We start from the raw sequence: 13,543 nt of genomic DNA on the forward strand, positions 1-13,543 counted from the left end.
ATAGATAGAAGATGATCCGCTTTAGTCCATTCTCACAGAAAAGCATAATGCCTCGCAGTAAAGCAAACTTAGGTTGTCGGAGTTAGCGCCATCTGTTGGACATAAAAGCCTTAATCCTAGATGATATCTTTTAATTTATATGAATGTTTAATGGAATAATATATAGCCTATGTCCACCCTGAAGGTCCATTATAAATATTGGTGAAAGAATTTTTGAAATCGGATGAGTAGTTTCGGAGATTACCTGTTACAACCAAACTTAGTTACCTCTTTATATATTAGTATAGATTAAAAAGGTAAGGAACATGTGTTTTGTTCACTTCCATCACATATTTATGTAATAGATTAATAATTCTTGTTTCATATTATCATAATATTTAAATTATTATTATTATAATTTCTAAATTAAATATGTTTATAAATCTTTATAATTTAAAGATTTTTATTCTGGATAACTATTTTAAAAATGAGCAGTTATTTAGAGATAAGTAGTAGTAGAAGGTTAAAATCAATTGAAAACTTAATCATTTTTATCATAGTTACTTACAGGTTAACATTTCAGTAATGAGATATTAATCTGTAGTTAAAAATATATCTAGGATATAAATTTTAACATATTGGAAAAATATGTCTAAATTATAAAACTGAAGATAAATACATAATTGATGTATTTTTAAAAATGTTCATTTTCTTTAAAGAAAAAGAAATGAAGTTAAAAGAAAACCATAATGGTTTTGTTATTGTTCTTATATCAATACTACAGTGTTCCATTCTAATCTTAGTGTTTTGTGTTGCTTACCAATAATATTCATATCTATATTGTAATTTGTAAAATTTTTATATATAAACAAAATATCAATTTTTATATACTGGATATTGAATAAATAATAATAAAATATTTGAATAAATAAGGATAATTGACAGTAGGACAAAAAATGTTAAGATATAAAATTTGTATAGCAAACTAATAATACATATTTAAAAATAGGCAGATGACACATAAATAAATGAATTGCTCAGATGCTTATATGTTATAAGACATTGGAAAGTTAAACTTTGATATACTGTAGTACAATGGTTCTCAATCCATGGTCCATGGAACACAGGTGCTCTGTGAAGCCACTTCAAGTGTTCTACGAAAAAATCAAACATACAATTAAAAATTTGTTGCAAAAGAAAAATCAATACAATGTAAAATAATTTTTGTATGGGAATGTAATCAGCAAATGCCAATGTCATCATCTACTAGACCAAAGGTGCTTGATTTCAAAAAGGTTTGCCACCCCTGCTTTAAAGCTGATGTATTGTAAGTGTTCTGTGGAAAAGAAATTTAAAGTTTAGCATTCCCCAACTTCAAAAAGATTGAGAACCACTGCTATAGTGCATAAAAAATATTTTTTTTTGAAATTTTAGATTTTCTAGGTAACCTAGGCTGTGTTTATTTATGCAGCACTATTTGATTGCTACACAGTAAAACATTTCTAAATGAAGTGCTATAATGTAGCAAATTATTTCTGAACTTTTCCTGCAAGGGTAGCTATAGCAGTTTTTTGTCTGCTACACATGCAAAGCAAAATGGATACTTGTATGTATAATGTAATATGCTGTGAAAATAAAAAAGTTGAAGTGACTGTTGATAAAAACATCATGGAAAGATTAAATTTTCTAAAATAACTCTAAAGAATAGGAAAATACTATATCTTCAACATAATTATTTGTCTTCTGTCTCTACTTTGTTCATATTTTCAGAAACTGCAATGCTCAATTCTTTATACTTTTTTTTTTTTTTTGATATATTGTAATTCTTTAACTAAAATGCTACTTTCAACTATAACTGAAATTAAAGAATAGATTATGATGTTCATCTTTAGCTTGAATGGAAAGTGTTTCTAAATTATAATGTAGTAACATGTAGTAATAGTTGCTTATGACATCATTTTTGCTATACACTCGCTACATAAGGAAACATAACCATATTCAATTCTCCCTTTCAATTGTTTCATTTTGTTATACTGTAAAATGTCTGTTTCTATTAAAACCAGTGGTAGATCATGGGGATGCTGTTGCAAGAGGGCACATGGCACATGGCAACATTAATAGAATCATTTTCATTTCTTATGATTAGATTGGCACTGGTTTTGATTAATTTTAACTTAAAATTAATCAAAACTAGTGCTGATTGAAAACATTATATATGAAATGAAAATGATTACAGTTTTCACACAATAAAACGCAAGCATTTAAACTGATTAGTTTTTTGACAAAGGTTATTGGTGTGACAAATGACATATGTACACACATTATGATTATGAATTAGTTTTCATTTTTGATTGATCAGTGGTGGTTCATTGCATCTAATATGGGGTTTCTGTTGCAAAAGGGTATGTGGCACACAACACTAATAATTGTATTGTGTTTCATATTTTCTGTTACAACAACATACCCATATTAGATGCTATAAACCAACACTGATTTAAACTTTTTATATTTGTGATTTGAAGAACATGAATGTGAGTTGCTGCATTGGAAATTGTTATTGTTATTGTCATTGTCATTTGGGTATGCAAGCAGGAACAAATGCATGGTTGGTATTTTTTGGCACATCATTCATTTTTGTATTTTATTTTGTTGTAACCGAATCATCTGCTCCTATGTATTGCTGTGCAAATCTTGTATTCAGTCTTTCCACATTGCATCCAGTATTGCATGTAGATGCTATTTATCAAATTAGGTGCTAAAATATCAAACAAGATCCTGAAATGGCACATAGGTGTTATTTCAGGATCCTGTTTGATATTTTGGAATGGAAGAAAACAGGAAAATCATGTATTGTTATTTTCTATTGTCATACTTTCATTAAGGATGAAGATACCATTCCCATGAACTAAAGTGGTGGGATGACAGCTGAATGGCCAAGGTGATTGAGACATCAGCCTGCTGCTCTGGGGATCTTTGATCAAATCTGGATGAATAATTCTCCAGGAATTTTTCATATTCATCTTGGAGAGTTATTGAGCACTGTCTCTTACCACTTGGCTATCCCATTATGGTCTAACTGAACTCATGTTGCATATACCTTTTCAGTGCCCTTTTAGTGCCCACAGGATGGAAAGAGTTACAAATGAAAAAAAAATAAAAGGGGTGGATAATGACAACATCATATAGCATGTTTGCCTGGTACTTTGGTAAAATGTGTATAGTGGTTAGACTATTTGTTTTCAAAATAATTAGCTGGAGAAAGACTTTTGCCTTTACTCTGAACATAGAATTTACTCATTATTATAAATGTATATATAGATGCAAAATAACTCATCACCTCAGTCCACATTAAGTTGAGTTTGTGGGACCTACTGTATCGAAAAATTTCCCATAGAATTAGAAGAAAGTAATAAATTAAATCAAGATGAATTCAAAGTATAATTTTTTTTGTTGATAAATTTAATAATTAAAATTTTAATTATAAATTCAAAAATAATTTAGAATAAATATGAAAAGTTTGAGGTAGAATCAGAGGTGCCTATACATTGGGGCATGTGCCCCCCTTTTATTGTTAGTTGCCCTTTTCTTAACCCTCTTGAAGCTCTAAGGTCTCATTTTATTTTTAAATTAGTTACTCATTTTTATCACAGAAAACTTTTTACTGATGACAAAATTAAAATTAAAATATTTTTTTTATTAACTGAAAATTTGTTCTCTAGGGTTGTGATTGTTCGTTTGGTTCCAAGGTATAATTATATATATATATATATATATATATATATATATATTATATAAAATATACAGTAGATATATACTGTATATTTTATATAATGTATGTGCAATACCCTTTTTTTATAGCTTGTTCCTCTGAATAGAATTGCAGTTGAACTGATGACTGTCCAGAAAGTATTGCAATCATTTTGGTAATATACAAATCAAACTAATGTGCATTGCATAAATATAAATATACTTGTGTTCTTTAACTGTCAATTGGTAATACATACTTTATTAAAATATAATCAAACAATTGGTAATACATATTTTATTAAAAATATGTATTACCAATTGTTTTATATCAGTTTTAGTTTTTAAAAATAAGCATTTAAAAGAAATAGTAAAAATATAATTTTGTAGTATAGCATAAATATAAATCCACTTTATTTATTCTTTTATTTGTATATTTTTAATAACCTATACTATTTTCATTTTTTTAAGAACATTAATCCTTTTATTTGGCATAGTCTTTGTTAGATTTTGTAACATTTCAGGTGTAATTTCTTGTCAAATAATGATATTGCAGATTTTAGTTTGTCCACTGTTTTAAACTGAAAAAATGAAAAAACTCCAAAAGGTGTGGATATACTAACTAAAATTAATATTAAAAAAAAACCTTAAATTCAGTTAAAATAGAACATTTATTATCAAAAGAAACATTTTCAACCATGTACAATGGTCTTCAGGTTTTAAAATGGTATTAAAGAATAGAAAAGACTCCTTAAAAGGTTTATTAAGACTATTATATGTACTGTACTGTACATATTATGATGCATTATGTATTGTAAAGTAATGGAGATAACTAAGCAATATAAAATATGCTAGTTATTTGAAAACTTTTTTTAATAGTTCAGAAGTTTAAATTGAATAATCCTTGATTTTATTCATATTTATTCAAATTATTTGTATTTTCAATATTTTATTATTAATTAATATGCAAATATAGTTATAACTTTCTTATTCAGTTTTATATAAATTAATACAGTGTGTATATATATATATAAGCAAATTTTCATTTAATATACTAGTATATTAAAATGTTTTTTATTATTTTATATATAAATATATAGCTTCATGAATATAAAGAAGGTACTCCTTCACAGAAAACGTATTTTCTTGAATTATGGGATATTGGTGGTTCTAGTTCTCATGAGAATAGCAGAGCAGTTTTCTATAATGCATTTCATGGTAAATTTATTATAATAAATTTTTAATGTTATTTAAAAATAAATTTAGTTTCAAATACAATATTAATTGATTACATTATAATTTAATTATTATTGCATTAATTATGTCGATAATATAATTAATGACACTTTGATAATTTTAATTATTTGTAATGCATAATTTGCTTTAAGATGAATTAGATAAGATAATTACTTACAAGGAGACCCTACGGCTTTGGGGAAACGGATTTTGATGATCTTCGGTGTGGAGGTAGTACACCGTGTGAATGAACTACCTGTAAAATACTAAAGTGCAATACTCAAATGTAATTGAGAAAAATGAACTTAAAGTTTTCTTTAGCACTTTATACATAAGTTACGCGTACTTTCGCTTGAGCGTGCTGTGGCGTGAGTGGTAACGCTCCTGACTCGTACGCTTGCGTACTCGGGTTCAATTCTCTTGTTCTGTATACTTTTCTTTTATTCATAAATACTTAAAAAATAAATGAATGAGTAAATAACATTATATTATTTATTTATTTTAATTTAATTTTTACTGTTCCAAGTCTAATATTTTTACTTTGAAAACCCACCTTTTTCAAGTTGAGAGAGAACTACTTATGCCGGGTTTGAACATGGGTGTAGAGTCTTTTTCACTCACTCTTTAAATTAAAATAAATAAATAATAAAAAATAAATGAATGAGTAAATAAATAAATACATTATAAGTATTTATGAATTAAAAAAAAAGCATACATAACCAGAGAATTGAACTCGAGTACGCAAGCGTACGAGTCAGGAGTGTTACCACTCACGCCACAGCACGCTCAAGCGAAAGTACGCATAACTTATATATAAAGTGCTAAAGAAAACTTTAAGTTCATTTTTCTCGATTACATTTGAGTATTGCACTTTAGTATTTTACAGGTAGTTCATTCACACGGTGTACTACCTCCACACCGAAGATCATCAAAATCCATTTCCCCAAAGCCGTAGGGTCTCCTTGTTAGATGGTTCCTTTAAGAGGATTACTTAGGATAGTAGAAAATAATGTGAACAGATAGAAGAAATTTAATATAAACATTAATAATTAAATTTATAAATAAAATTTTTATATTATTACATTCTGAATAAATATAAGGATGAACAAACTATCACAATATATATGTATTTATTGTAAATGGGTCAACATTAGCTTTTATTACTGTACAAATAACAAATTACCAAAATTTCTTGATTATAATTCATGGATTGTTTTGATTTTGATTGTGTGGATGATAGGCTGCTTTATATAATTTACATTTTTTTTCTACAATATGAAAAAGAGCTCTAAAATCATTTAACTTTTTTATTTGACGAAGTCTTTTTGACCTGAGAGTAATGTTCAAAAACCAAATCGGGTTGACAATTCACAAACGTTTATATTGACAAAACAAAGATACAGAAAATAAATACACAGTAACACTTGATGACACTAAATAAAAGTTACAAATGGCAATAATTCCGTCACAGGTCCATCGGAAGAGCACCTTGCGATGCCGCTAACTTGCGACTTCCGCTAACAGACTTAGTACTCGTAACACCTCTGAGTCAGGAAAAAGTTTGTGATAGTCCAACGGGAGTCCACTTACACCAGGTTTCAGCAAGGCCCCAAAGAGAGATCCTTCCCTGCTGAAAACTGCTTCTTATATAGTAGCTGACGTTCAAATTCTCCACCAATCAGCTTCGATGTCTTCCTAAAGTCCGGCCAACGGCCATTCCTTGATAGCCAATCGTCAGTTCAAACCACAACTGCTTTCCCAATGGATCTCCCCTAATGGTTCTTCCGCAATGGCCACTCCTCAATGGATCTTGTAACGGCTATGATTTTGAATTATGAAAGTTTCCGTTATCTTACAAACAGAGCGGGAATCACTTGCCTGGGCGATTTCATCCACTACACTGAGAAAACATGCCTTGTTTCATGTTAGATTGACAAAACTATTGCCAGACATATTTACTTCTATTTATTGTTAGTGAATTGAATATAGTATTGTTTATATAATTTTTGGCTCTCCAATAAATATCTCTAAGCCAACCTGTTTTAAAAAATGCTTTTGCTTAACATATGATGTTTTTGCTAAATAATAACGATTTTAAGGTGTCTGGATTGTCCAACCAAGAAGAATGAGCCTTCTTGACATAATAATACAAAATTTAACTTCTTCATTATTGATAGGAACAAATTTTAATTTAAAAGTTTCTTCCAATAATGGCTCCAGAAAGTTCTTAAAGAGGAAAAGATATAATTATGGCATTTTATTAATACAAAGATCTGCAGAAACATCTGGAAAAGAGTAATGTTTAAAGTTGTTAAAAAATCATACTTATAGAGCATTGCATTCTTTATGTAGAATTGATTTTATTTTTTTTTATTACTTTTTATTTATTGCATTTTTTATTAACTTTTACTTATCTTATAATATAATCAAGATGGGTTGGTGGTGATAATAATAATAACTCTCCTGTGGTCCATAGGGCAATGCAGGCTGGAGCACAAGCTCCTGATAGGGACACCCATACCAGTAAGGTCTATGGGGAGAAATGAAGCTAAGAGTGACCACACCCACATTCTGTGGAGATATTTATTATGGCAGTAACCAGATCTAAATATGATACCGCCTCAGACGGCGTTTGGGTTAACAAGGTCCGCGTTCGTGGGTTAGGCAGATGCTCACTGTCGTCGTCAGAATCAAGAGACAGGCGATTCCTGCCTTTTTGTGTTATAACGTATTTCTGTAAGTTCAAATTGATAGCCGTTGGAGAGCGACCACTAGAATGACGGTTAGGATAACGGCCATTGGGTTTAAATCAAAGAGCGGCAATTGGTTGACAAAAGCATACGTTGGGCAAAGACTTCATAGTGCTGATTGGAGGACGGCCATGGACTCTGACCAGTATAAAAGGAGCAATTTTCGGCGGGAAAAAGGTTTCCTTTTGAAAGCTGACGGCAAAGGTACCTGTTTGAATTCGGTAAAGTGTGGACTCGCATTGGACTGTGTTGTACTTGCTGTTGTATAGGACTCGAGGGTTCTACGAGTCCTATACAAGAAGAGGAATTTTCAAGAAGATTACTGAGTCCTCTCTGGTTCTGCCTAGCCTTGAACCATTATCCAACATGTTAAACAGCACACAATATGTCTACAATATCAGACATGAAAAAACAACACAGTTTACACTGTCACATCTCATGTACATGGATGACAAAACTTTATGTATCCACATATTCTTTTGGTTATACATTGGACTCACAGATCTTGAGCAACTCCAAAGGAAAACAAGAACAATACTCACTAAGCATAAACAATATCATCATAAATCCACCACAGAAAGATTAACCCTTCCACGTAAAGATGGTGGACATGGCCTGATTGACATAGTTAACCTTCACTACAAACAAATACAGTCACTGTGAGAGTTTTTCTACAAAAAACAAGAAACATCACAGTTACATAAAGCAGTAGTTCTAGCAGACTCAAATAACACACCATTAAACTTACACTTACATCATATGAACACAACACAACATATAAAAAGCTTAGACACCATTAAGCAATCGTGGGCTCAAAAGGCACTCCATGGCAAGCATCCTTACAACCTGGCCCAGGATTTTGTTGACAAAAGTGTGTCAAACAGCTGGTTAGCTTGAGGATGCCTCTTTGGGGAGACGGAAGGATTCATGATTGTCATATAGGATCAGATCATAAATAATAAAAACTACAGAAAACACATACTCAGAGATACAACACTCACAAATGACACATGCAGAAAATGTCACATCATGCCAGAAACTATACAACACATCACTTCTGGTTGCAAGCTCTTGGCACAGACAGATTATTTACACAGACATAATCAAGTAGCAAATATAATACATCAAGAGCTTGCAAACAAACACAAATTACTAGACATCCATTTGTATAGTTTGTATGGAATGTATTTGTAGTATGGTTCAATACTACAAATACATTCCACAGACAATATTGGAAAACAACATGCACAAAATGTACTACAGCAGAGCCATAATCACACATAAAACAGTTTACCACAACAGGCCAGATATCACACTCATTGACAAACACAATAAAATCACATACATTATAAACATATCCATTCCAAACACTCACAATATACAAAACACATGCACTGAAAAAATTAGCAAGTACAGCAGAACTCGCCCAGGAAATAAGGCATCTGTGGAGGATGGATAGGGTGCTTATTGTACCTGTTGTTCTCTCCTCTACAGGTGTGATATCACACACACTACACAAAAGCCTGGGAACATTACAATTGAATAGAAATGCATACATCACATTACAGAAGGCTACTATATTGAATACATGCCACATTGTTAAGAAATTCCTGAATACAGACACTGACACTCTTATTTAATTTTAGTTTTGTTTTGGTTGCTATGCCTTGACTCTGGTCTGGCATAGTACACAGCTAACGGTGTCAACCGAGTATAACCCACTAAACCTAACATAATAATAATAAGTGCAGAGCCCAAATGGTTAGGAGTTGAAAGTTGAAATTTGGTACACAGTTAGGGTACGTCATGAGAATGTACACTAAGAAGGGATTTTCAAAATTCCCCCTGCAGGGGAGAGGGAAAGGATTAAAGCTTATCCTAAAGAACTCAGCTTCTACTGTACTATTTTAGTTGCAATTTTTTAAAACAACAGTGATACTACACCAGAGTAAAGTAAACAAACATACCACTGAGCCTGTTACTGGTGTGTGTCTTACTGTTTATTAGAAGACGCACACCAGTAACAGGCTCAGTGGTATGTTTGTTTATGCAATTTTTTATTTTTAACTGTTTTGATAGGGTACCATGTGGGGATGAAAGAAGGGTATTCCTTAATAATGAAAGTGTTAAGAGAAAGTGACATGCAAGATTTATAGGCACAGATGCAGTTTTTTGCGTTTTCGTGGAAAATCAATGTAAGGTATGGAATCGCCAAGACGCGCGATTCCCACCTGTTTGTTATAACGAACTGTCATAACGGAAAAGTCGTTAGGATCGGCCGTTGGAAACGACCGTTAGGAACTTCCGTGGGAAGAACCGTTAAGTTTCGAATCGTCAACCATCGGACGATTGGCCGGCGGGAAGTGACCGTTGGCGGCCGTTGCGGGAACATTCAAATTTGATTGGAGCAGGGTTCGAACGCCGTCGACTATTTAAGCTCGGATCGAGCTCGTATCGGGAGTTCGGATCGATGGTGTGATCGTATCGGAGGTGATCGGATCGGATCGGATCAAGGGAGATCGTCGTTATCGAGGTGCTAACTAACTCTCTCGTTGGAAGTTACGTGTTTGTGTATGAACTTGTTCCTGACTCGGAGGTTTTGTTAATTACAAGTCTGTTTGTTCGTAAGGAGTTCTTTCGACGAATTTGTACGGGAATAGTCGGTTGTTGTTCAGACTAGTGTTTGTGCATAATTAATTGTAACTCTAATTTGGATTATTTTGTACATTTACTGTAAATATAAAATTTGTGTTTTTCGTCAAACCGACTGAGTGGTTATTTTGAACATTACTGGCGCAGTCTCGACAGGATATTTTGGATACTTTGGATTACGTTGGATTATCCTGGATTATACTCCAAAGAATCGGAAGAACTGAGCTACGACAGAGAAGCAGACGGACGTACAGAACATCACCAGCAATTAGACCCAGGTAAATTTTTTGTTTCTCGCTAGCACACAGAGATGCCTAGACGCGCGAAATCGCGGCAGCTAGAGGCTAGGGACTGGGAGGATGATGAGCAGGAAACGTCGCGTAGGACAAGCGGGTCAGGAGACGACCTCGAAGCTCTGAAGTTGCGGATCGAGCTCGCGAAAATCGAGGCGGCAAGCAAAGAGAGAATCGCAGAAATACAGTTAGAACGGGATAGGTTAGCACACGGGTCCCGGAATAGTGAGGACGGTCTCGGCAAAGCGAGTTTTGACGATTACGCCCGTAGGGTAAGGGGGGCTCTACCGAAGATGCCGGAGGAAGAAGAGGCAGTGCCTTCGTGGTTCCGCTTGGTAGAGGTAATCTTAGAGACTTATGAGGTTCCGGCGGAAGCACAGGGGAAGATAGTGCTGGGCGCATTGTCCGAAAAGTGTAGAGCGTCGCTGGCTAGATTGCCAGCGGAGAAAATTAAACATTACCCTTCCCTGAAGGAATTCGTCCTTGAGGAGCTGAGGCTCTCCCCCGCGGAATACTTAAAGGGGTTTAGGCGGGCAGCGCGCTTCCCAGAAGAAACGTGGCCGCAGTTTGCGTCGCGCCTGAAGGATTTATACGGTTACTACGTAGACAGTAGGGAGGTGCGGACGGTAGAGGACCTGGTAGAATTGACTGTGGCGGACCACCTAAAGACGCTATTGCCCCCCGAGGCGAGGAAATACGTCATACTGCAAGAAGGGAACGGGTGGAGCAAACCCGCGGTTCTAGCTAAGCATATAGAGAAATTTGCAGAAGCGACGGGCGGCGAACTAACGTTAGACAGGGAATCTGGACGGCAGCGGGAACAACAGGGGAAACCGTCAAGGGAATCGAAGCCCGTGACACGGGGCGCGCCCGAGCAACACACGAGGAATAGTTGTCACGTTTGCGGTAAAATGGGGCACTGGAGGAGGGACTGCCCCAAGCGGAAGCGGTCCAGCGAGCCGGACCGGGCGAGGTTAGCACCTGCAAACGAGCCATCCCGACCGAACGAACGTTTAGTGGCAAGAGTGACAACGTACGACCAACCGGAAGCCGACGATTCGCTACGCAGAGTTAAGTTGGCCTGTGGCGGAAGTTGTTTGTCAGCTATAGTCGACTCGGGAGCCGAAATTTCAGTTTTGAGGAAGTCAAGGGTACCAGCGGTGACAGAAACGAGGGGGAAGACACGGTTAGTGGGAGCCTTCGGTCACCAGGTAGAGGCAGGCTTAGCGTCAGTGCCGCTTGGATTGTGGGAGGAAGGACGCGAAGAAACGCCAGGATCGGCACGGGTGACGTGTGCGATCACCAATAGGTTAGGGAAAGCGACAGACGCCCTCTTAACGGAAAGGGACTTCCGAGCGCTGGTAGAAGCGAGAGAGAAAGCGGATTTCGAGGCAAGAAAAAGGGAATTAGCTGAGGAGCAGAGTATATTAAGTGCGGTAGTGGGGATGTTCGTGGAAGCAAGCGAGGGGGTTAAACGAGAGCCGCCCGACGACAAAAACTGGGGGATGGTCATAGGACCGCTTGACCAGACACAAGAGCGGCAGCGGAGGGCGCAGTCTGAGCAAAATAAAGCAGGGGACGCGACTCCTATTGCGAGGAGATATTCCGGTAGCGAATCGGATAGCCGAAGCGAACGACCCGCCGCGAACAGGAAACTGGAGGGCGAGGACGCTGATGAAGGGAGGCCGGGAGTCAGAGCAGTAAAGAATGGGGTAGCTGGGACGCCTCAGGGTCAAAATTGTGGCGTCGGGGAAATAATCGACTTGGGAGATATCGGCCGGGAACCCGCGACTCAGTTGGCGCAACACGCCGATGACCAAAGACGAGCGATCGGGGAAACTAGCGAACCGCTGCTAGGGTTACCGAATACGACACGGGATGAAGCCTCTGGATGCTACGAAGGAGTGTTATTCCGTGGACGACTTGGCCGGATTGATTGGGCAACAGGCGAACGTGATCGTGGCGACAGTCACTCGGGTTCAAAGAAAACACAGCGGTGAAGAGACCCGGAGGTCTCGGGCCACGGCGGGCGCGGCCAGTGGCCAATCGGAACTACCCACACACGTGCTAAGTCCGGAGGGAGGCATATCGCCGGTCCGGAAAACGACGGACAACGGGCACAACCGAGCTCGCGGTAAGAAACCCAAATTCCGTGAGAAGGGCCGAGCGACATCTGGTGACCAACAAAACCGGATGACGCGCCGAAGGCGACGGGGACGACCTCCTCGTAGGGGGACCCGCGCGGATAGGTCTCGGGGATCCAAGGGGTCCTACACTATCGCGAGGCATCTCTGTGCGCGGGTTATAGCGAGTTTGCCCGGTTGTACCGGAGGTAAGGGTCAGTCCGCACGAACGGACATTTGTAAAATTGCTGAGTGTTGTTGGATCAAACAGGCTTGGGCTAAGCTCAGTTTGATCCTTGGCCGCGGAGGTGTAAGGTATGGAATCGCCAAGACGCGCGATTCCCACCTGTTTGTTATAACGAACTGTCATAACGGAAAAGTCGTTAGGATCGGCCGTTGGAAACGACCGTTAGGAACTTCCGTGGGAAGAACCGTTAAGTTTCGAATCGTCAACCATCGGACGATTGGCCGGCGGGAAGTGACCGTTGGCGGCCGTTGCGGGAACATTCAAATTTGATTGGAGCAGGGTTCGAACGCCGTCGACTATTTAAGCTCGGATCGAGCTCGTATCGGGAGTTCGGATCGATGGTGTGATCGTATCGGAGGTGATCGGATCGGATCGGATCAAGGGAGATCGTCGTTATCGAGGTGCTAACTAACTCTCTCGTTGGAAGTTACGTGTTTGTGTATGAACTTGTTCCTGACTCGGAGGTTTTGTTAATTACAAGTCTGTTTGTTCGTAAGGAGTTCTTTCGACGAATTTGTA

At 36.9% G+C, this 13,543-nt stretch overlaps 1 protein-coding gene across 1 annotated transcript in view; it reads left to right on the plus strand.

Moving 5' to 3' along the window:
* Positions 1-13,543, plus strand: part of LOC136974833 (rab-like protein 3) — a 30,101-nt gene that overhangs the window by 4,539 nt on the left and 12,019 nt on the right. The window contains exon 3 of the mRNA XM_067269790.1: positions 4,824-4,941. Coding sequence (XP_067125891.1) covers positions 4,824-4,941 — 118 coding nt within the window. The remainder of the gene's footprint in view (positions 1-4,823; positions 4,942-13,543) is intronic.

The sequence above is a fragment of the Centruroides vittatus genome, unplaced genomic scaffold (assembly GCF_030686945.1).
Source record: "Centruroides vittatus isolate TY-2023 unplaced genomic scaffold, ASM3068694v2 contig_357, whole genome shotgun sequence".
Taxonomy (NCBI): Eukaryota; Metazoa; Arthropoda; class Arachnida; order Scorpiones; family Buthidae; genus Centruroides; species Centruroides vittatus.